Genomic DNA, 24,299 nt, shown 5'->3' on the forward strand with positions numbered 1-24,299 from the left:
AATAACGAAAACGTTTAATGTGATAAAAAGTGCACAGAACTACTAAGTCAATTAAATCATTGATTTATAATTTCTAACCTGACTGTTACCAGAAGGGCACTAATACCACAGGTGCTCGACGCGAGCTTGATGTTGAGGAAAAAAAACAATAATCTAAAGGAAAAAAATCATCCAGAGTGACAAAAATACCTTTGATTACCCCCATGGCCCGTTCTGACATAGGACCCTCTCTATCATAATATATGAGAGAAGGTACGGAACTTCCAAATACTTCGCTCCACCCATGACCCTCGATTTGTTGCTGCTATTTCCATGTTTAAAGGCACACATCCACACTATATGGCTTGTTTTACTCCTGAGATATTTTTCTATCCATCAAACCATAATTGACTTTTCTATGTTGAAGCAAACTAAAGTTACGGGCTCCAAAACGTTGCATTTTCGCGAAGTTTTACTGTTGAGACAAGTCCATGCTCCTCTGATAATAAGTATAACCTTTTGAACCAATCATATTTCTTTGTTGCCGCGTGTGCCACATAGTTTACCTACTTTGAAAATAGAGTCGCATGTGTACAATGTATGTGCAGCGAAGAAGACAATGTATAATTCTTGCATGGAACAGGATTCCTAAAGTTGAATCAAGTTAATGGTAAGTAAAAATACTTACTTTTGCATCTACCACTGTTCAGTAATTCAAGAAGGGATGCACCATAGAGTTTAAAACATTGTCCAAATAACTCTTCCCACCAGTTTTCACATGTGCACGGACTTGTCCACAATGAAAAAATTCTCGAAAATCGCACGTTTCAGAGCCTGTAACTCTTGTTTTTAAATCTGATAAATAAGAAAATTTGAATGACCTTTTTTTGTAGCTACATTATGCAAATGAGCATCTTTTTGTGGGCTGCTAGCAACATATTACTGAAAGCAGCAGCAAATAAAAAAGATGTGCCACAAAATAATCTTTTTTCTGTGATCTGTTGCTGTCTAGGTGTCAGTAAACTGATCCAGATTGTGCTTGTCTCTGGTATAATCAGTAAGATGTGTATACAGAGATTAAGTCACTGATCTGTCAGAATGGTTTTGGTGCTAAAGGCATATTTGACAATCCTGTGCAGTAGTTACCACTGTAAAATAAAACTGTGGCTTATTCGAGATGGGGGTAATTTCGAGTGGGCAATAGGCTGTTAGGAATACAATATCAGATGTTGCCTTAATACAATATTTGCTAATTATAGTTAAGCTGTCTATAAAATACATTCTGGTAATGTCCAAATTAGTTACAGTAGATCTTATGTTAAATTTTTGTCTTATGCATGTTGAAAACTATTTTATTTATAAAAATTAATTTTGATTTTTATAATTTCGGTTATGGGGTCCATATTGTTATAGTATTATATCCAGAATTGCATTATAGCAAAATGCATTATGACAGGTTAGAGCTGTACTTTGCCATGGTGGCAATGCATGATCTGGTTTGGATTACAAGCCCACCTGCTTAATTTCAGGCAGGTTGAATTGGTTAATATTTTTGAAAATAGGTTAAAAAGTTTGTTCTTTCCATTAAAAAGATGTATGTGCTGAGTGAATTTGGCAGATTAAGAAAATCGAGGGCAATTTGAAAATTTTGTCGTTCCTTTCCTCACCTTAAAACATGCACATGCATTTTTTTCTAAGCCAGATGCAGGTTTTTTTTTTTTTTTGTTGCTTTGCATTAATGTAAATAATTCCATGCAAGTAGTTGCCACACAAAGACAGGGTATGATGCAAAATATACCTGTTTTTAGTTCTCTGGATCTTATGTTATTTTTTGAAACATGGATAGAGTTATGCTTCCCTGCTTGGGAATAGTTATTCCACTTGCATTGGGGTGGGGGGGGGCAAAGGGAATTCTCAAGAAATTGTTCTATTTTTGAAACAAAATTTCAGCAAATTACTTGTCACAACTGTAGGTTATACATTATTTAAAAAATAATTGCTGCACTTGATTTGCAAAGCTAGTTATTACATGGTCTTTTCTCAATTTTGAATCAGTGCAGTATATTTGAATTTAGTCAAGGAAATATTAACATGCTATGCTGGTTTTACAATGTACGACATCTGCCCTGATATTTATGTTTTATGTATTGATGGATTACTTCCAAAATAAATGGTATTTGTTAGCATGTTCTTGGGTCAACATACGGGAACTAGATGACAACTTTCCAGGAATATCTTGTACACTTTGGAGTCCTAGACCAGTAAATAGTTCTCTGCCTTTTTTACCTTATTTTCTGACCTGACTGGTGGCAGGAAACAATTTGGTGAAGACACGAGTAAGTTGGGAGTGTCCACTTTATAATTTGGTCAGATTATTGGCACACTGACTAATAAAAAAATGTATTTTCACTAAACTTTGTATCCAGATGGTAAGTATAATCCTTCTTCTGTTGATCCATTGCATTAATTCCTGTAGAGCACTTCCTTTTTTTTAGTAAATATCCCAGTTGGAAGAGATTGCAGGAACAGAATGTGTGTATTCAGTGGCTGTTGACCTCACATTTGAATTGCTGACATGTGTATGGAAAACATCATTACCTCAGGTCAAGAGCAGCTCATCATAATAATATAGCAAAGCATATGTCATCAGGAATCTACTGATACAAGGGAATGTTACAGCAAGTGGCAAAATTTATTATATAGTAGCAAGTGAGATGAAGTGGGTGTTTCTGTAATGAAACAGATTATACTTAAGTTGATGAAAGCAAGTAAATGTATACAGTTTTGTTTCATTAAAGAAACTTGTCCCTCCTTGAACCAACTTTGGTACCAATACATTTCAACCAACCAAAATGTAAAAAAAACCCCAAACACATTCACTTGCTTTAAATGTCAAAATTTGATTCCATCAGGATAAAGGCATCGAGTAAGTATAGTCAGGCTGAGTGATTTTTACTTTTATCAGTGGAAAAGTGTCAGATGGACTGCAAAGCAGGTGATATCATTCCTGAAAATTTTGCCTGAGATTCCTGTAAGTTGACTGGGAAAATTATGCCATAGAATGACATTAATTTTGGAAGTAATCAACTTAAGAAGATAAATATAAGGTTAGATGTCATTTTAGAAATACTCATAATGCAAGATACATTTTGTGCTTGCTACTAACAAAAATATTGCATAGAATATAGAACAATGGTCATGTGGTAACTAGTTAGGCATAGAAACTAGTGTATATTGTTTATGTTACAAATTGAGCTGATGTTAACAATGATTGCCGCTTGGCACTTAATTTAACTTTTACTTACCTTCAAGAGCTGGTTCTAAATTATGATACACTATTTTATATTAAGAGTATTTTGAACTGCTGTTCATAACCCAGGTGTGTATGCTTCATGGACAATACTGGGTTTTGGCATTTTAAATTCAGGGTCTTGAAATCCTTAAAAATTAGTTTGAGTCATTGAAAGTTATTTTTGCACTCTTTGAAATTGTTTGGGCCATTTGGTTTCATTTTAATTATACTGTTCCTAGAATATTGGCATGATTGGTTCATCAGCAGTTAAGATTGTTATAATAAACTTTTTTATTTCTTGTATATATTGCTGTTTGTTTTTCAAAACGAACTTGTGTCACATGGTTGCTTAGTTGGATCAGGCAACTATACTTGATCAGACTGTATTTGAGATCTGGGAAATTGCTAGTTGAAGTAAAGTCCTCATTTTTTTTTCTTAGGGTTGAAGCATACAGACTCTGATAACCAAATAATGCCTGCTTGCTCAAGAATTTTCTTTAAAAATAACATTTTACTAAACCTTAGGTGCCTGAAGTGCGGATGATTGGGGGTGGAGGAGGGCCTGGTATTGATACACTGTATTGTGTTCATCAGAATTATGGAAAGGGTGAAATGTTAAATAAAGTATCTGCTATAAGTTCATGCTAATAATACTCTGTGAAAGAAACCAGTGTAACAAGACTTTTCTGCTTTCACATTTTACTGGGAAGTCAAACTTGACTTGTGAATGAGTCGTCCGGATCATCGTCCACAATGGGTCAGTTGCTGAGAAATCCTGGGTTGAATGCGTAAGTATGAGATGACTACCTTGGCAAGCAGTGCAGCATTCCAATGGGTTTTGTATTATGTTGAGAAAAGCTTGATTTTTAAAAAAAATTATAATGTTGATTGTTATTATTCTGCTGAGTTTGAAAACAGCACAAGTATGTAATTTAAGATAGAAAAATCTATGACTGCCATCAACCCAGTTTAGAAGGATTGGTCATCATTGGTAATTGACCGCATAAAGATAGGATAGATATGCTTTTATTGATCTTGAGAAAAATATAATCCTTTAGGTTTTTTTTTTTTGTCAGTTTTCTTTGATGTACTCAGTATATTTAACTTAGGAACATATCTGTATATTTATCTATCACATAGAAATGCAAGATTCTGAAATTTGGATATGTAATACAGCTACATACAGATTGAATTGATTTTTTTTAAAGCTACATAGTAGTTAAATCATGTGATGTTTGTGTCCCAAAAGGTCTTGTTTAGATCTGTAATTGCAATATGACTGTCATTTTTCTTTATTTTTAGTCAGACACGGTAAGTCCCAGATTTGGGTCAAAACTTGATGACGAATGGGCTTCCTTTGAAAAGATGATTGCTGGAGATGGTACCAGCAGTAGTACACAGGAAGTTTCTGCTGCAGACCAGTTCTTTCTCAATGGCATGATTAGTTACCCTGGCATGGGAGCTACAAACTGCTGGCAGGGGAATGAAGACGACTCCACTGGAATTGAGCAGTCAGAAGAATCCCGTTCCCTTTCATCACCAGGTGCTGCTGGTATAGGTAAATCTGATGTTCTTTAGAAAACAGTGGCAGACATGGTTCAAACTGGTTTCACAACATTAGAAGTTGATCAAAAAAAATGTGCAAGCCATGAAAAATGATGTGCAACCCAATGTCTGTTCTGGTGTGCACAATTGCAGTATGCTTCTGCAAATTAATAGTAAAACAAAATCTTGGCAACAAATACAAATTGGTTGTTACAAATCTCCCAAAATAATATTTTCCAATACGGAAAGTGCTCAACCAGATCTTTCATTTTCAGAGTTGATTTAATGAAATTGGAGCCTCGCCTTTTGGTTGTTATGGGGTTAAATGCCATTTTTCAGCACACAATAGGCTACACAAGGCGGCCAGTATTAATGGTTGAGGAATCGCCTTTTGGTCATACAACCCTGTATACAGATGGTGACATGGTTGCATCTTTAGTGGTTACCAGATAGAGGTTCATTTTTTGCTGCTTAAACCAGTCACAGACATTTCTTTATGCTACATTGAAACATCCTAAAAATCATTTACATTGCTCTTTCAACACTTTAGACTTTGCAAAACCTTAATTTGTTGAACTTTTTGTGGGGTAAAAGTATTGTGTACTGTTATCTGGCTTGACACATTGGTATTTACAGGTAATGAAATGCAGATTAAATGGTCAAAGCTTCCCTCTAGTTACCAGCATCAAAATCGAACATTTGATACTGATTTTAAGTATGTCTGCTTATTCTTTTTACAAGAAGTGTATTCATCTTTGGATGAAGCATGCTATTGTTTGAAACCTATGTTACGAGTCTGGGCTCTTAAAGAAGTAACAGGAAAAAAGTGCAGACAACAAGCTTTGTAAAATTTAACAAATACTTTATTTCCCTAGAATATCGAGTGAAAAATGAGAAAAAAGAACATAACGATTTTATGAATCAAATCCAAAAATTAAAAGAATAAAAGTCCTAGTAATAAAAAGCCCTGAATGAAACAGTTTGAATCCCGATGAAATCCAGGAAGACGATTATATCAGTTGTAACCTGTGAAGTGCTGCAGTGTCAGCTGTCTCTTGTTGAATCACAGAAAATATTATTCCAGTTTTTGAATTATGTACAAGTTTCGATAAATGTCTTTGTCCAAGAATTAATTTCGAGCACTAGTATTTCCAAGGAAGATAATCACTTGGAATCCAGTGATTTGAAGAAAATAAAATCTCAGCCCAGACTGGTCACAACAACACAACATGTCAAAAGTTTAAATCCCACTAATTCTGTACAAAACACTAGATATAAGGCTAACTTAAGATGCAAAACAGATTCCCGGATGAGGGTCACATGGTCATCCTTCTAGAGCAAAATAGAAACTTTTTACATGCCTAACATCACATACTCCCAGTATGGCCTTAACTGCCATCAATGGTTCTTACTCGGGGAAAGAATTTTTAAATTTAAAAAAAAAAAAGGTAGTTTACCAGAACTGCCACTGTTTCTGAATCAAGGTCAGAAACTAGATAGTGTTTCAATTATTATAACAGTCAGGTCAAACAACTGAACTGAATTTCTGGAAAAAGTCAAATCCATTACAAAGATACCTTACAATAGAATGTAATGGAATATATAAAAAAAACTAACACGCAAATAAATTAAATATACATAACACCCATCAGTTTCTCTTGTATGGGAATAATACATTTTATTGACTGTTCTGTGAAAATCTGAGCAGTGACAAATTGCTTTGCTGAATTCAAGTTGCCACAACTGTAATTATCTGCACATATACATATGCAGAGTTTGCAGTCATTAAGGGTCTTTGAATGTCTTAGGCAATTGAACAGCTCGTTTTTGTGCCTTGGAAGTTGCTGATTTTTTACTGAATGTACTTGATTTGAGTGATTTTGCTTACAAATATGATGGAATATGTTGGTTTGTAATTATTTTTTGTTGTGTGTGGATTGGAAGTACATTCTGATTTTTCATCATCAGCTTGCCGTTAGCAGAATTCACTGGAGTTGTGCATTATGATGTGATTTAATTAAGTGTGCTTTTGGTCTTATTAGGGAGCACTAATCACAGAATGCCTGGAAGTTGTACATTCAGTAATAGTTGGCTGCAAGACAAAGACTTCATTAAGTAGCTGAAAAGAGATGTGAACTTGAAACAGCACTTGTGTAGTGTGCAAGAAAAACATTATTGCGGTAATGGTCATTACTGCCTGAAGCAGCCATATGAATGGAAAGAAATGCTTGGCACTAGTGAAAATGCATGCCTGTTGGTGTTCATATAGTCAGCACAATAAATTCTTTGACATTGCTGTTGTCTACACGAGCTAGTTTTGAATTGGTCAGTATGTTTTTTAGTTTAAGTTCTGTAAACGTCAGATTTTTAAAAAAAAACTTCACCCAGATAAACATCTTGTCTTGACATTTCATTATTTCCACATGGTTTATACACGACACTGGTAGGTACCTGATAGGTTACTGTAGTGGCACACTAATTGTGTTCTTTTTCTTTGTTCAGATTTCTGTGGTGATAGAAAGTAAATACAGTGAATGTTACATGTTGGCAAGAAAAATAGACTTTCAAATCTCTTTTTTTTATGCCATGTAAATCTACTTTTTTTATACTATGTTTCCACATCCATTACCTCAAGCTCTGGGTACTCAATAAACACATCCTGTGGTTTGGACTAGTGGAATTTAAATTTGAACCATTTCTCATGCATGGAAATTAATGCCAGTGTGTTTTTGTAATTCACATTGGTTTCAGATGGAGCATCAGTTTTAATTATTCTTAATCCATTTCTGGCATGATTTCCTACTGGACATGGGCTGTTGATAATAAAAAGACCATGTGCCAGTGGTTAACATCTGGTGGATGTAATGTATGATGTCTGCAATACAGTTTTCATATTTTAATGTTGTGTGTTTGTCTTCTTTTTTAGACTTGAGGAATGGTTTTTAACTTTGAATGTATCCCAGAGGCTATTGATTCTGTATGCATGAATTGGAGTATTTATATACTTGCATTTCATATTTGCAGATGATACAGATAAAGGTGAAGATGATACAGATAAAGGTGAAGATGATCAAGAGGATGATGATGCCTTTTTCCTAATGAGACAGGTATAGTATTTGTAGGAAAATGAACAAGTCATCCAAACAAAGAGCTATTTGGTTTGAATGTTTGTGTTTTAATATATACTCACATTCTTTTTCAGTTCTTTACACAGCTATATGATGAAAGGTATGAACTTCAACATTGGCACATAAGCATATTTAATGTTATGAAAGCTTCATCATAGAGATGCCCTATTGTCTGTAATGTATTGTACACTTTATTGGTGGGACGTACAATAAATCTTAGGTTAAAACAATTACAGTATTTGAACTGTTCACTTAAAGTTGATAAAGAGTAAATTTGTTGAGTTTAAAACTCATCACCAATGCATGTGAATAAAGCCAATGTCTGTATATTCTAGAGGAATTAGCTCCCTTTCCATATGTTGAGAGATCACTACTTGTATAATTCATTCTCTCTCTGACATCATGCCACATGTCTGCGGCATGATGCCCAAGTGCTAGACATCACTATAAACTGTCACACTGCAGACATCGTAGCGATATGACTGAAAAATTGTTAAAGCAACATTAAAAATTCAAATCACGCACACACACACACTCACACACATTCTGTCTCTCTCAGTATAGTCACACAATAAAAGTACAGTCTTTTTTTTACTCAGATTTAACAAAGACACTGAATTAACTGGTAATGAGTCACTATGCATTCATGGTTTTAAGTTACAAGAAAGTCATATTTTTTCTAGGTGTCGGTTAACTACTTGCCATTTGCCATGCTGGGATAGAGAAACACTTGAGTTTTCCACAGATTATTTTAGGATGGCATTGCATCATACTTGTTAACATCCAGCCAGGCTTCCTTTCCACTTGCAAGATACCTTGTGTTGTGTTTTTTTAAATTTACCTGATTTAATTTGTGATTGTAGCAGGCAATGCTGCTGTGCTTAAAGTTTGGACTAATTCATTTTGCCAAAGCTTAATACTATGCTATAATGCATAAACTGTGATAAAGGAGGTCTTTTTTATATAATTGAACTGCTCAGGAAGGTTCCCACTCACAGTACCACTATTTGTATCCTGCAAGCATAAACCGTCACCAGTATATTTTATTCAGTTTCAGTTGTTTTTTATGATCATAAGTGGCAATAATCCTTTGCCCAAAACAACTACATATTCAATTGCAGGTCAGTGCTTCTTAACACCACAATAATGCGTAAAAGTCTTTATTTATTGGAACTGAACTACATGCAGTAGAGTGTACAATAACATGATGTTTTCACAAACAGTTGAGTAGATTAAAGGGATTATCTTTTAAACGTGAATTGTCCTTGTATCAGATGGCTGGGTATGGTCAAAGCTAAAAACAATATCAACCCTGTTACATTTTAGCAGTAGACCACATTATCAAATGGACAAGATCTAAATGTACACTGACTGCTAGAAACTGGTTATAGTATTCTTTTTAAGTTTCATCCAGAAAGTTTAGAGGATGCTTGAAAGAACAGTTTAAAACAAGGCCTTGTAAAATAAATTTCTTGTACTTTACATACAAGTCACTATAATTGGTGATTATTATCACCATTGCTTAAATATGTGCCTGTGCCTAACATGTATTCAGATTCTGTTCATAAGCATTGCTGCCACATGTGTCCTATGCTGTGGAAAGAATAAAATGAAGAGTAACTTAATACTGGCATCTTAACTCATTTGATGATTGCTCAGCAATGAAGAACAAAGATTTTACTCCTGAATTTATTTATATTTTTTACAAGACAAGTCAGCTATTCTTTTTCCTTATATATTACTAAACTAATAATAATGTATTAAGGCACTTAAACCTGTATATCATTCTCAAAAGGGCACATTTTTTCAGCTTGCTTTATTAGTGTTATTTTTATTATTATTATTATTATTGCAGTAGCATCACTTTTTAATGGGCTCAATTTATATGGTTTTATAAATGGGGAGTTGTTTTGCCTGTCATAGATTGCATAGGTATTTTAAATTCATGTTTTAACATCTACAAATACCTGAAATAAGGAATAGAAAAGAATAAAACTATGCCAAGCAAACAGTGGTCACTTGAATGCTTAAAACAGTACTACAACATGTGTTAGCACAAATGAAAGACCTGATGAGTTAAATATTTACACTGAGTTTTTGGCCACATGAATAATACAAGTGGATGCCAATTCAGCCACCAACACTAAAGTTTGACCACCACTCGATTTGCACAAATAAAACACTTGTCAAGATCAATCACACTGCTTTCATTTGAGTGCTCAACATCAAAGGAAGCAGCTGCCATCATTGTGAAGCTGCCATTTGAAAGACGGTAGAATCACTCCTTTGTTTGTGCCTGCTTCATGTACAGGCCAACTTAAGCCACTAGATTTTACAGGAAATAAAGTACAAAAGAAAATTAAAATCACACTTCCACGACTGGTATGATAGGCAGGTCATATAGACTATAATGAAAATGATGTTACTGGTGACTATCAGTGCATTGTATTAATGGACCTTGTAACCACATTAATTAAGCCAATTCATGAAGAATGGATAAATGCAGCTCACATGACATTAAATGACAGAACAGACATAATTATCACTGTTTATGAGAAAAGTGGACATGTTTAATTCTGCAATTTGAGATCATTGAGCTGATAACCACTGTGTACCACAAAACTTGACTGACATGATAGCTGATGACCACTGTGTACCACAAGACTTGACTGACATGATAGCTGATAACCACTGTGTACCACAAGACTTGAATGACATGATATTGATACAATGGCTTTGTCTGAAAATCAGTGAAGTGTGAACTTTAACACTCTGCTATAATTAGTGTATGTACATAGTGTCTCATTATCAATACTTGGCTAATTTTTTCTCATGTCTTGAAATTGGTCCCTCACAAATATTTCTGATATTACAGTATTGTTATTCCTAAGACCACTATTCATGATGAAATAAGGTGAACTTCTGAGCATTAGATGCACATTTAAAGTGCATTTATTTGGTTTAGAGTGCAGTTGTTTTGCAGATAAGTAGTGTGCCCCTTTATTTGATTCTTTAAGGAAAACTAGACGTGCACTTATCACTGAATATTGTTATGCCAAAATAGGGATGTATATATGTTGCCGAATATGCAATACATTTCAGCAGATTCGAAAACTTCCATTATTTGCACAAATACAAAACTACCTGTTGATGCAGAATTCAGTTTTTTGGAGATCCTATATTAGTCCAAAAGCGAGATATACCATTCACTTTTCTGTTAGTGGAATTAGTGTCAATGTTCTGTTTTGGAATTAATGTTTTTTTTTTTTCATATCGTGATAGTCACTAAAATCTTCTGTTGAATTTTCTAATACTTTAAATTATTCATGATGATGCTACTTCAATGCAATCTCTACCAATCCCACCCAACCTCTGGGTCAAGTTCACATTTTACAGGATTGCATTGATTGCTTAACACTTAGACCCTATCCTTGTTTATGGATTGAAGGCATACAAGTAATTAGAGTACAAAAAATTACAGGCAATTTGGTATTGTCTTAGGTAACTACTGGAATGAAAAATTGTTGGTTTTTTTTGTGTGCCATTTCAGCTAGGCTATTTGTGTCAAAAAAAATACAGAAACATCCATTACAGGTATATGAGTAAAATAATAATACATGCCAATAGTCTTGTGTTATAATTTGGTCATTTTGCCATTTTCTGCTTGTAACAACTCCTTTCAGGGATGTAAAAAAATCTTACTTAAAAAATAATCCTGTTATTAGGAGCCTTGATTACAGTTTTGACCTACTGGCCTGGCAAACATATTGAAGAAAATGGTCTAAAAATTGGAATCACTTAGATCAAATCTGGGAAGAGTTAGTGTGATCTATCCATGACATTGGCACCAAGGTAAAAATAGTCATAGCAGAGTTAACTGTCTCATGAGTGTGTTAAATTGGTCAGATTTAGTTGTCTGGTAAGCATTTAACTCTGTCATATAAGGAAATATTTTCTTACCAAATTTAGAATGTTGGAGTTATAAAAAAATATTCAAAAATGGTTATACTGCTTGCGCATCAGATGAATAAGAGTGGTAGAAATAGATTTTCTGTGGATTCCTGGAAATTATTTTAGATCAGTAGAGTATCAGAATATTCAAAAGGTTGATGCTGTGCATTCTTCTAATGATACACAAGCACCGTGCTTTTTCTAATAAATGGATGGTGAAATATATGTGATAGGTGGTGTGGGTGGGTTCTTGTATGAATTACAGGACACGCATTGTATTTACCATATTACACTTGTGCTGGTGTATGATGCTGCCTAGTGTAGTGAATTGACATGGGGTGGTTAAATATAATGGCTTTACTTCACACCAGATGAATGGGTAGAGTCTAGTTGGCCAGTGTAAGGATACATTTAGCTTTTTCCCTGCAAGGACTGATTGCAGCTAGTGATTCCTGGTCTTCTCTTAAAACAGCAGAATTTAGTTTTTTTATTTTGGATATGACTCGCATTACCTGGACATTACACTGTGTAGTAGAGAGTAATGCAGTGGATACTTCACATGTACAAGTAGAAAATGGTGAAAATACTCTGTGTTTACTGTAAGTGATTGTGGTGGGGTTGGGGTGCAACTTTTATTTTCAAATTCATAGTAAAACAAAGATTTTTCTAGAGCAGTCTTATTTCACAGGAACTTGGCATGTCAATTGCATACTATTCAGAAATGTTCTTGTGTCAAGACAAGTTCAGTCTTGTGAGATAACAACAAAACTGTTGCTAAGTAATGTAAATTATGCCACTGACTGGCAGTTGTTGCCAGGGTAACTGTACATTCTATATATTCCATTCTGACATAGTTACTTACCTATCATAGGTTTCCTGAAAATTTGCAAAAAATACAAAACAGCAAATGTGGGACATGGCAGACCTTCAAAATCACCACAAGGGTGATGTTCCAGTGTACAAGTAAGTATGAAGCTAGGTAAGACACATAAAATGATGATGTTATCATTACATTTTCTTTCGCAGAATTGTTACGTCCTTAGGTATTTAGTTAACAGTTAAGGTTATTTGTGAAGATTATACATTATTGTGTTATGTTTGATGATATTTTGTAGACATCTGCTTTTTATCTTGCCTGCATTAGGCTGAGAGATACCAAGACACATGTAGCACAAGTGGCATTAGCATGCAAATTTGGGTTTGCTAACCACGGTGTGATCTGTCTAGTGATTGTTTACAAGAGAAAGGTTACCTTATAATGTAGAAACATCTCTATCTTCAGTATAGTCTTGGTCTTTTTTCTTAACATAAATTTAGTACATGTCGTATCCTGCTACCATGACAGTGGTAAGGGCATGTATTGTTTCCCTTGTCCATCCTTTTTTATTATGGTTTGCATTGAAGTTATTTCCCCCACTCATATGTCATCAAAGTTGCATGATCACATTTCAGATATTCTTTTTGTGCAGAGTTCACCTATGCCAGGTCAGACCAAGTACGGTCATTTGTCCATTGTGTATTATGCATCCATCAACAATTGCTATTTTAAGCTTCTCAAAAACCACCCTGCCAGTTCATGTTTTTGGCACAAAGCATCCTGGCTTTGAGGACGTAAAATTTTTATAGAATGGATGCTGCTGTTTAAAAGAAGGGAATACATTTGTTTAAGGATAATCTCATGTCCACAGGGGATGAACTGGCAGTTTCATATCTTATTAAATTTACCCCTAAGTTGTCACAGTAGAGGTAGGTGCTGATGGTTGTCAGTAATTATTATGTAGTATTTACACTGTAGGATACAGCAACACAAGACTGTTATTGATTTATGACTCGGTTCTGTCTGCACATTTTTTGCTAATGCTGGTCTATGGAATTGATTAATTTGCTCCATCACTGTCGTCTGGTGGTTCACTACTTTGCGATTATGGATATCAGCAATTGAAAGACAATCTCAGCGGAGTAGTGCAGCTATCACTGATGTGTGGTGTTTGTTTATAATTGCTTAGAGAGGAATCTGCAGTTTCTGACAGTCTCAGTATAGGAGGGTAGCTAAACTATCACTAATATATGGTGTTTGTTTATTCCTTGCTTAGAGAGGTATCTGCAATTTCAGTATAGGAGGGCAGCTAAAATATCACTAATGTATGGTTTTTGTTCACTCTTTTGCCCAGGGGTTATTGGCATTTCAGAATGGAAAATAAAAAAAATGGATATGATGAGTTAAAAGGAGGGGAAGATTTTAAACTCCATCTACAAGTTTTCACAGTATCTGTAGTTTAAAAAGATTTTCTTTTGCCAGAGTAAATTGCCAATGAGTTGCCAAGTATGTTACTATCCTTAGGATTTAGGTGCCACTGCTGCGAGTATGGATATTTTAGATAAAAGATTCCTGACTACTTTCGTCTCAGTTCTCTGTATGATTACCATTATGCCAGGTTTACTGGGGCAAAATAAATAAAGAGAATAACTCTAGGTATTGTGCACAGGGTACAATGATACCTCACCTCAGTGCTGTTGAAAGGGGACATAAATGTGTGCAGTGTTGTAGGTGAGGATACATTATACTAAGTATTCTACAGACCAGTGGTTCTCAATCTATTTACCATAGTAAGTCATGCTTGCTGCTCTTTATGTGGCCCACACCTACACAACATGTCACATTTAAAAATGTTTTGTATGTTTTTTTTGACAGTATCATAGTAATGTAATACAAATCAATGTACTGTTATAATTCCAACTTTTATGAATTTACCATGTTTTGTACAATTTGATTGTATGTAAATGGTCATGTGATGCTGATCTGGAATTTTTTGGCACATCAATAAATTCTGCAGACCACATTTGGTTTCCTTTTCCAGGTCATTTGATGTGAAGTGTTAATAATATCAACCCCTTAAACCCTAATAATAACAACAAGCCCCAGCCCACCAGCTCCTGTGATTTCCAATAAAAATTTACAAACCCGATTCAAAGGTAAAACTGTGTAATTGCACAGACCTTCCTGGACTCCAACACTTACCCCTTTTGCCAAAGAAGGCATATGGCAGGCTATGAAAGCCAGTCTTTGGAAATTACTGCATTTTACTTCAACATGTTCCAGCAGCTGTTATAAAAGGTCAGGGTCATATGTCAAGCAAGTGATCTCACTAGAAATGGACATGGTTTTGCTTTTGAACAGTAGAAATGCTTAGAAAGTAACAACAAATGCTGTAAACAGCATGCTATTAGAAGAAAGGAATAGCCTGGTTTAAACAGCATCAGCCATTTTTTATATATTTAAATAATGATCATAACATATCACTGGCATGACCTGCTGCGACACTACCTTATATTACTGTATAAAGAATAAACGACTCTTGGCTAGCGAAGATCATGCTGTGTATTCTGTTGCAGTTTAGAGGCTAATGAAAGAAAACTTCGATCCACATAAAAGTGAATGTTTTACTGACAGAATCTGCTGATCTTTTAACAGAATGGAAGTACATTGGAATTATAAGGATTAAATGATCCTGGTTGGGTATTTAAGTCCTTCAGAATTTATTTGCTTTATGAGTGATTAGTTAAAATGTACACATTGATAAATACCCAACCATGATCATTTAATCATATAATAACTCATTTCTACACAGTTAAATGTCTACCAAGCATATTTTAAATGTTTGATACTTCTGTTTTCAACAAGTAAGATGGACCTGCTTAATGTGTTATTTGGGCCACATCATTCAGTTTTAGGTTGAAAACCACTGATAGAGATAGTATTACAACGATATAACATCTATTACCACATATACCTTTTGAAAGGGACTGTTATTTTGAGACACCTTATACTCTGCTATTTTAATACATATATTCACTTTTACATAAGGTGATCCAGTGGCCTATTGGTTAGAGCGTCCACATTGGATGCGGAAGTTTGCGGGTTTAGAGCCCGGCTGAGTCATACCAAAGACTTATAAAAAATGGCACTAACAGCTGCCTCACTAGGTAGGATAATGTGACTGGGTGGGACATGATGCTACATGTCTGTGGCATGATGCCCCAGTGCTAGACATCACTCTAAACTGCCACACTGCAGATATCATAGCAATATGACTGAATAATTATTAAAGCTACATTAAAAATCCAAGTCACATACACATACGGTAATAGGATCCATGGCTTTACATACCTTATGAAAGATCTAGTGTTATACTGAGACACCATGCCATGAGGGAACACTGTATTAAGGAATACTGGGAAGGACTTGAACCTGATCTGTATGGTTTGAATTCTTAGCAGGTGTTCCAGTAACCATTTAATGGTGAATGGGAGTTCATTATAATTTGCCAAAAGGAAAATGACAAACAGTTATCGACAAAGCAAATTATTCATTAGAATTGAAACACTTGTTCTCATATTGCTTTTTTGTGGCAAATATGCAAGTATAACTCGTATCACAAAGTCACATTCTTCAAGGCAGCTTTTAACTTGACAAATCTTGCAAGAATTGATGTGTAAAGAATGGATTATACTGGGACTCTTGTTCCCTCACCATTTTATTATGGTGTGGGATTCAAATTAGGTTGAAATTAGGAAACTCTTATTATCATGCCCAACACAAAATGAAGGTCATATCAACATGGGGTTTTTGCTTCAGATGTTGACACCTGGATTGAATTGATGGTTGTATCAGCGTGGGATTTTCACTAATGGCCTTATGATGTCTGGTATGTTAGAAATCAGAATGATGGCAATTTGACATACAATTTAGCCAACACAACAGCCATCTTGAAAATTTTGTTTACTGCTCTGCCTGAACATAAAGTCATTTCATTATTGAATTTCACCAGAAGACTTCATATGATGTCTAGTTAGTACTAAACGAACATGGGGCTGATCTGACATCGAGTATGGCAACCATCTTGAACATCTTATCATTGCTACTCCTATTTGGAAAGTATTATTGATGTATGGTTTTCATGATTGGTCCTGAATTAAATTTGCACCAATTTGACTCCAGATATTGAACATCTTGAAATCTTGTCACTAATTTTTCTGAATGGGTGTCTTTTCAGTATTTGGTTTTCACCAAAATATTTCTAATTGTGTTCAGTTTGTCCTAGATGTAAATGTTGCCCATCTTAAATCCAATATGGCTGCCACAGTGGCCAGTTTTGGAAATCTTGTCACTAAAGAATATCACAGATATTATCCAGCACTCTGGAATTTCAAAAGAAGTATTGGTCTTTTTTTCTCTCAGAGAAACACTTAGCTGGTTTGCTTCTTTAAAAGTCTTCATTTCTAGTCCTAAAGCATCATAAAACTTTTATCTCAATTAAAGAATGTGTTTTAATTGACTTTTCCCAATCAGAAATGATGTTTGGGAAAGGGACTGAAACAAAATCTTACTTGTGTCATGTCAGTATCCAATGTTGCTTCTAGAATTCAGATAAGCTAAAGACATACGAATGATAGAACGTTTACTCAAAGGGCACACAGCGGTTAAGATGCATGGAACATGGAGTCAAAATTTGTAGGAAGCCTGTGATCACATGATCTAAGTTCAACATGGTATCAAAGTAGAAATGGTGTATATAATTTCAGAGGTTGCAGAGATGTGACTATATTCTTTTCTGGGGAAAAATAGTAATACAGTTGAACCTGTCCTAATGATCACCTATGTTCAGTGGTCACAATGGTCATTCTAATTACCCCATTGTCTTCCATGGTCAAAGCATGGTATTTGCTATTTTAAAAAAATGGATTTTAAAAGGTGAACCTGTGCACAGTGGCCAGTTTTGCCATTGCTTATGAGTGACTATTATTGACAGGTTTGACTGTACAGGCCTGTTTAAATAGAAAACTTGGACCACGATAACAATTTTTATCAAACTCCCATTGTCAAAGTTATGATATTGCATGCTTTACTGAGCTATTTATCGTGATATCAAATCATTCTTTGGTTATACACTACCTAGTTAAATAAAAATATATGTATGGTTAAATAATTTAAATAGATGGTGAAATATATGCGATGGGTGGGTGGGTTCTTGTATGAATTACAGATCTGATCAAATCCCTGGCTCAGATTTTGTCAAGCTTATGACTTTGGACCCTTTATTACCGTCACAATCATGAATATCATGGGATACACGATTTGAAATTTTGGAATGCACTATGTTAACGCATATGTTTTTTTTTCTTCTGTATTAGTTAAAGTACTTTAATGGCATTAGCACTGGTACTTGTGTTTATTTCCAGAGGATCAAAGAGCGGGAGAGGAGCTCCGAATCAGACTCATCAGATTCGTCAAGGTCATCATCACCTTCAAGTTCAAGGTCACAATCTCCAGAAATGTTTGAAGAAACAGTAGAAGCAGCACCAGCTTCTGAGGAAGTCCAAGAAGAACCACCTCAGTCCCAGTCTGATGAGAAACAGAACTCCCCAGCTGAGAAACAGTTATCCCCAGCAGAGAAACAGAAATCCCCAAATGAGAAACAGAAATCCCCAGCTGAGAAACAGAAATCCCCAGCTGAGAAACAGAAATCCCCGGTTGCTGCATCAAGGTCAAGATCACCTGAAAGGAAAAAGCGCAGAAAGAGGTCAAGATCACAGAGAAGGTCAAGGTCAAGAAATAAAAAGAAATCATCAAGGAAAAGGTCAAAATCTAGGGAGAAGGTAAGATATACTTTATGCAGATATACTGAAATAAAAAATATGATAACATCTTTGAAATTTTCTTTTCCTGCCACATCTGTAGTGGAAGAATATTCTGTTAGCTATGTTGATTTACCTGTCCCATCCCTTTATATCTGACCTGATCCTGTTTTGTTCCATGACATCCATCACACATTTTGTTTTCACATAATTTTTGATGGACTTAATGGATTTTAATTAAAGTTAGTATGATGCTATTACATTACTAAGAACACAGGGAAGTTATGATTTCTACAGTTTTTAGTCCAAGCGTATGGCTCCTTTTGCATTTAAAATTTGGCTTTTCAGTTTATCTTGTGCTGAAGAATTTTTTAAAGACTTTACATGAAGAAAACCTAGGTCATTTTTTATTTGTTTCATCCAGCAAAATTTATCTTATGGTCCCTGTCTGACTTTAAACTTTGTACTTTAATTGCATCATATTCCAGGTGGCATCTTGTGCATGTGGAAATATCTCAAGATTACATAGTATATGCATCGTATTTGTGATTTCTAGTTAGCTTGACTGGTCATAGACTTGAAGATCTTATGGGATGGACAGTCATTTGCCATACATCTGTTAGAACAAGTTTATTATCACTGTCTATGGGTATCCAGGTACTCAGGTACCCATCCATTGATAACCCCCCGTAATAAAATGAGCCAATGGGTATGCATTTAATTCATGTAGAAAAGAAAACGTTTCCAAGTTCAGATCAACAATTATGTCTGGCAACATCAGGAGCAAGACACAGAATAGCATGTACAGCTCATGGTTCTGTCATGTGGCTATTGACTACTGTGCATTTATTTATCATAGACCTCCAACTACTTCTTTCCAATACCGCTCCAGTTGCTGAGTGGTTGAAGCATCCACATCGGATGCATGAGGTCGTGGGTTCAGTCCCTGACCATGTCATACCAAAGACTTACAAAAGTGGTACTAACAGTTTCCTTGGTTGGCAATCAGCATTTTAAGAGGTTAGTGTTAGGACTGGTCAGCCAGGTGTCAGGATAATGTGACTGGGTCTGATATCATGTTACATTTCTGCGGCATGATGCCCCAGTGCTAGACATCACTATAAACTGTCACACTGCAGACATTGTTGCAATATGACTGAAACATTGTTAAAGCTACATTAAAAATCCAAATCACACACAAATACACACACACACTTCTTTCCCATTTATAGTAACTAACTGTACATGACATTTCCAAGAAAACAGATGAGTTTCTTCAATTTGAAACCATGTGTCACAGATTCATTATATTTTGATGCACGCTTAGGTAGCTGACCAGTCTGTATTAAAAAAAAACATGGTGCTAATGTTAACTGAAATAGGCTTTAACGATGTGGTTAGTATATATTATATGACTGAAAAATATTCAAGTAGAGGCATTTCATTAAACTTAGGAATATGTTGCATCAGGAAAAGGACAAATCAATAGCTCTTTGCAAATTTTGAAAGAACAATTCAAGTGTGATGTAATTCAGCATTCAGATTGGAACACACCATCATGCTCATTGCAGAATTTGTAAACTTGACTATACAACCATTCATTGAAAGTTAAACATGTTGACTAGTTAATGTGAGTTTTTTATGTGAAAACTGCAGATCCAGGTAAGTAGCAGATATACGTTCTTCATAGTTTCCTGTAACTATGGCATGTAATATATAGATTACTATTTTTATATTCGGAGTACACGTTTTACCACATATTAGTAATAAGGACGCTTATACCTATCTGGGGTTTATTTATGAACCTACAACAATGAAGTGCAGGTTCTTGTTTAATACGATTTCCCATTGATCGGGTACCTAGGTAACCGATCATTAGGATTGATGGGTACCTGTTAGACATAAAAATTTTGTCAGCCCTAAACATCACTACTGCTACTAAACTAGTAGGAAGATCAAGAAAAAGCTTCACACACACATTCATCCAGTGATATAGTTTATCCTAAATGAAAATGGTGAGATATCCAATATATTGTTGTTGCTATTTAGTGATGATTTCTTGTTATGTCTGTTGGTCTTAAATGAAAATGGTGCCAGTCTGACTTCCAATATGGCCACAACAGTGACTGTCTTGAAAATTGTGTCATTGCTTCCAAAAATGGAAAGTCATATTAACTTTGTTTTAACACCAGAAGATTTTCTGCGATGTTGGTCCTATATATGCAGTCTTGTTGGCCCTAAATAAAAAATATGCAAACCTGACATAATTTTAAATTTATGGTATTGGTGAAGAATATCAGAATTGGCTTCAACACTCATTGGTTAAAAGTACGAAATCGCCTTATCTTAATTTTCTGGTAATTTTTTTCGCCCAGTAGATCATCAGTCTCTGAATGTGAGAAAAATGTGTATTTATGATGGATAGGAAAATTTCATCCTCACCTTCACGTTCATAATTCATTGTAAGGACCTCTGCCCACATTAATGACTCATTAAATGGAGTTGCCCTTTCCACCAATAAATATGAAAGATTCTCCATATTATAAATAAGCTTGGCCCCTTTTCCAGTTCAGTTATGGTTCTGTTAACTAAGTAACTCATCCCTCTAAATATTTTTAAATCTTTATACTTGTGAAAATTTTGATTCACAGTAACTGGAGACAGTGTTTGCAAAATCAGTGTTGAAAACATGAGTGTACATGAAAGACCTGTCACAGTCGTACTAGTTAACATTGACAAATATTGGATCAGAAATAACAATTCAAACACCTTTTGATTCCAGCATCGCTCATCGAAGAAGCACAAAAGGAGTCATTCTCAATCACGTGACAAAAAACGACATTCATCACACAGTCGACACAAAGATAGAAGAGGAAGTAGAGAGAGAAAAAGATCCAAAAGTCGTGACAGAAAAGATAATAGTAGTAGCAAAGTTCATAGAAGTCGGAGTAAGGAACGGAAGAGTAGCCACAGTGAAGATCTGAAACACAGTCAGAATAAAGTTTCCAAAGAAAGGGACAGTAAGGATAGAGGACAGATTGGAAGCAAAGACATGAAAAGAAGCCACAGTAAAGAAAGAAAAAAGAGTCGTAGTCCCGAAAGAAAACACAAACGCAGCAGAAGTCGAGAGAGGAAAAGCCAGAGGAGTCTGAGTAAGGACAGGAGAAGTCACAGTCGAGAGAGACGCAGTAGAAGCCGAAGCAGAGGTAGACAGAGAAGCTCCCGGAGCAGGAGTAGGAGCAGGAGCAGGAGTCCAAACAAACCTTTGACTTTCAAGGAGAAAATGAGACAGCAGTTGCTGAAAGTTGGAAGAATGTTGGGAGATAGCAGCACAGAAAACACAACAGCAGGTATAGTTTGTCAAACTGCAACATAAACTTAGTGTCACCAATAATCATAGCGAGACAAAAGTACACTTTTTGTTTTGAGTTTTTGAAAGTTGGATGGTAGATGGGAATACATCAGAACAGTGAAACAGGTGAAATGTTTTTTTTTTTATACAATCAGAATATCTTATGAACAACATCCATAGAATAGGCCTGGTGTGTCCTCCAGACTGTTGTGAAAGGCAATTAATGGCGACATTGGCCACGATAGCTCTCTGGTTAGCATGCCAGGCTTGCAGTTCAAAGGGATTATGTTTAGGTCCTACAGCTGAATTAACCTAAATCTTAAGTCATGGTGTGTGCTTGGGCAAAGCACTTTACTCCAGTAGCATTGGTACCAAATAACCCACTTGTCTTGTGCTGTAAAGTAACAAATGAAACCATTTTAATAATCAGGTATTATTGTGTGAAAATGAAATAGTTCTTAATAGTCAACTAATGCTAAGAGAGGTTACTTCAGTATCTATGATACTAATGTTGCCATCTAATGGTATCACTTATCATTCCATTGTAAAATTAGGGAGCCTCAGTAGGGCATCAGACTACTACAACCCAAGAGTCCCAGGTTCAGTACCCATCTTGGAGGGCAGCCTTTGTGTGTCCTTGGAAATGCATAGCTGCCAACCTTTCAGGCTCACAATTAGTGAAAATAGGGATAAAAAGTCATGAATTTGGACATGAATTAGTGAAAAATACCATGACAATAACTCCATCCAGTCTGACCGTCAGTACTACACTATATCAAGATCTCAATATAAAACTAACACTACATATATGCAGAAATATATCTGCATTTCTATTTATTATGGTATTCATAAACTTCACTTGTTCTTGTGGTTATTTATCAAGACGTGATACTGTGGCAGACTTGAACTTCAACTGCTTGATCGTAAATTAGTTTTCTAAACAGTTCAGACTTACTGCCTGCAGCTAAGGATGCCCTAAAGTCTTATTTTTCCTCACTAGAGAAAATACTCTTTGGCTGTCACTGATGCTGTGAGGAATGCACAGGAGCTGCAGCACTTTTGGTTCTTCCACAGAAAAATTTGGAAGCGATTTTCAAGTCCAGGAACATTTGTCAGAACAAATGTTTAGCATGATCTCCAGCTGATAAAGGTAGATTGTGTTCAACTCACAAATAAGGCTTGAGCATTGGTAGCTTGCAGGTCTTCCGCCAATGGCTTAAAATAGTCCAGAGCTGAAATCTGCGAATTCTTAATTTTCCCAACTTTTACGTGTTTTTTGCAACCGATGTGCTTCCTCACATCGTCTCTGCGACCATGCGCAATACTACAATTTGTGGCACACTGTGTGCCAAAAGCATGATGTATATCAATGTTTGATGGCAGAATGCACAGCCAATTTTTGATATATTCCAAATTAAACTTCACTTTTTGAGCAATACATTTCTTTTTCCTTGGTGGTGAAGACATTTTCAAGATCTTACATGCGATGCTGAACAGTAACTCAAATCAGTGTTGGTGACACATGCGCAGAGCAAAATTCCAGTTAGGTCCCAGTTTCTCTCAAAAGAATTTGTAAAACTACTCTTATACATATAGATTAAAATAGGCTAAAATGCTTGCTACCGGGCCAGCTGTATTAATCGGCTGTAGTTCTACTATTATCGCGACCAGTAGTACCGGACCGTTTCGGCAACTGGCGATTATCATGACTAGTGCTTATCGGGAAATCTGTTATTTTATTAAAGATTTAAAATAATTGAGAATTGGAGAATTTGTGAATTTTTGGCTTGCGGCATTAATCCGTGAATCACTGATAAAGTTGTGAAATTCACGCCAAATTCATGAGGGTTGGCAGCTATGGAAATGCACTTTGCTGCCATTTCCCTCCCAAGGTATAGTCATTAATTGTTCAGAGTGCTGTGAAACCATCCAGCCTTGTTATTCATGTTTTTTTTTAGGAAGCTTTATATGGGTGGACAGTTTATCAATTTTTTTTATCAATAGTGAACTTGTATTTACTGTTACAGAGACAAAGGAACCCCCCAGTGCTATGGCCTTGAATACGAAGGCATTGTTTGAGGCAGCCAAGTCTTCTGTGACAACAGGGGTCACACCACAGATGGCGCTGTTGCAGACCATGGCAGCTATGCATCAAAAGGTACTGATATATAGTTTGCGTTGACATACGCTGAAATTTTGTTTGGAATAATTTATTGAAATTTAGAGTATGATTATGTTGCTTCCTTGTGCCAGTGCAAATTATGGGAATGTCAATTCCATATCCCAGCTATCCCATACAGCTCAAAGTCATGTTGAACAGGTTAATTTCCATGTATGAAGCTCATATATGGCAAAGTGGAAAGAACAGATATGCACATTTCATGGCAATTCTTGCCACATCATATGTGCCATGCCA

General features: G+C 35.6%; 1 protein-coding gene across 1 annotated transcript in view; it reads left to right on the plus strand.

Moving 5' to 3' along the window:
• LOC149777226 (uncharacterized) overlaps positions 1–24,299 on the plus strand; it is a 30,576-nt gene that overhangs the window by 680 nt on the left and 5,597 nt on the right. The window contains exons 2-6 of the mRNA XM_089941969.1: positions 4,574–4,829; positions 7,841–7,923; positions 18,136–18,552; positions 21,314–21,881; positions 23,911–24,041. Coding sequence (XP_089798095.1) covers positions 4,574–4,829; positions 7,841–7,923; positions 18,136–18,552; positions 21,314–21,881; positions 23,911–24,041 — 1,455 coding nt within the window. The remainder of the gene's footprint in view (positions 1–4,573; positions 4,830–7,840; positions 7,924–18,135; positions 18,553–21,313; positions 21,882–23,910; positions 24,042–24,299) is intronic.

The sequence above is a fragment of the Sinohyriopsis cumingii genome, chromosome 18 (genome assembly GCF_028554795.1).
Source record: "Sinohyriopsis cumingii isolate HCF-2022 chromosome 18, ASM2855479v2, whole genome shotgun sequence".
NCBI lineage: Eukaryota > Metazoa > Mollusca > Bivalvia > Unionida > Unionidae > Sinohyriopsis > Sinohyriopsis cumingii.